General features: G+C 42.7%; 1 protein-coding gene across 1 annotated transcript; it reads left to right on the top strand.

Moving 5' to 3' along the window:
• Positions 1-46: 46 nt before the first annotated feature.
• LOC107576469 (bcl-2-like protein 1) lies at positions 47-774 on the top strand (the record flags this gene model as incomplete). The annotated part of the gene is made up of 1 exon (XM_016262638.1): positions 47-774. A coding segment is annotated over exon 1 (576 nt), but the record flags the coding sequence as incomplete, so codon positions are not given.
• Between the last annotated feature and the right edge of the window lie 693 nt (positions 775-1,467).

Below are 1,467 nucleotides of genomic sequence, written 5' to 3'. Positions count from 1 at the left end.
CCTGACCTCTGTTTGTGAAAATGATTGCGTATTTGCGGATCAATTCATTGCACTGTTGTCTTACCACAGGGTATGAGCCATTGCACCATCCCTGAGCGTCGGCAGAAGCCTGAGAAGGACGCAAGGGTGTGCACTGTGTTCTAAGAACGAGCAAGTGGATATTCAGACATCGGAGGACGACGAGCAACAACGTGAATTATGTCTTACTATAACCGAGAACTGGTGGTATTTTTTATTAAATACAAACTCTCGCAGAGGAACTACCCCTACAACCACATTGAATTTACAGAAGACACAAATCGGACTGATGCGGCGGAAGGGAATGATGATGAGGCGGCAGCAGGAATGACGAACCTCGTTAATGGCTCCCTAAACGGAACAAGTACTGGTTCCACTGGGACCCCACCAAGGTCCCCCGCTTCAACCCCCCAGCGTCAGACGAACGGGACTGGGGGTCTGGATGCTGTAAAGGAGGCGCTTCGCGATTCTGCCAACGAGTTTGAGCTGCGTTATTCCCAAGCATTCAACGACCTGTCCTCGCAGCTCCACATCACGCCTGCCACGGCATACCAGAGCTTCGAGAGCGTGATGGATGAGGTGTTCCGCGACGGCGTCAACTGGGGCCGCATCGTGGGACTGTTTGCCTTTGGAGGGGCTCTGTGTGTTGAGTGCGTGGAGAAGGAGATGAGCCCGCTAGTGGGAAGCATCGCGGAATGGATGACCGTCTACCTAGACAACAAAATTCAGCCCTGGATCCAGAGCCAAGGAGGATGGGTGAGTGGAAAGTTACTTGTATTTTTCTCCTACCCTGTTAGCTTTCTTCAGTTTGATCGCAAGCAGCCTCTAATAATAATTTGAGACCATAAACCTAAACAGATTACATATAGGTTTATGGTCTCAAATTATTTCCATCTCAAATTTTCCTGTTTGATCTGCAGATATCTGTTCATTGGATTTAAATCACCCTTGGTCAACCTTGATGTAAAAGAGTCTCTTTAAAGGACTCAACAAAGGAATAGTTTCCCAAAAATGAAAATTCTGTCATCATTTACTCACCATCATGTCATTCCAAAACCTGTAAGACTGGTTAATCTTCGAAAAAACTAATTAAGATATATTTAATGAAGTCTGAGAGGTTTGTGTTCCTCCAGTGATAGTACAGGTAACCAAAACCTCCAACATCCATAAAGGTAATAAATCTGTTGTAAATTGAATCCACATGAATCAAGAAGGTCAAGGATTTTCTAAGGTTTAGTTGCCTGAACTTTCAATGGAGGGACTGAACATTCTCAGGTTTAAAAAATAAAAAGGTAAAAACAAATTTTTTTTTAAAAATATCTTAATTTTAGGTTTGAAGATTAAGTCCTATCGGTTTGGAACAACATGAGGGTTAGAAAATGACAGAAATGTAAATTTTTTGATGTATCCCATTAAGATTTTTTTTTTTTTTTTTTTTTTTTGGGTTTC

This window comes from Sinocyclocheilus grahami, unplaced genomic scaffold (genome assembly GCF_001515645.1).
Source record: "Sinocyclocheilus grahami isolate Dianchi unplaced genomic scaffold, SAMN03320097.WGS_v1.1 scaffold3746.1, whole genome shotgun sequence".
Taxonomy (NCBI): Eukaryota; Metazoa; Chordata; class Actinopteri; order Cypriniformes; family Cyprinidae; genus Sinocyclocheilus; species Sinocyclocheilus grahami.
The sequence above is the reverse complement of the archived record's forward strand: the minus strand, read 5'-3'. Positions and strand labels throughout refer to the sequence as shown.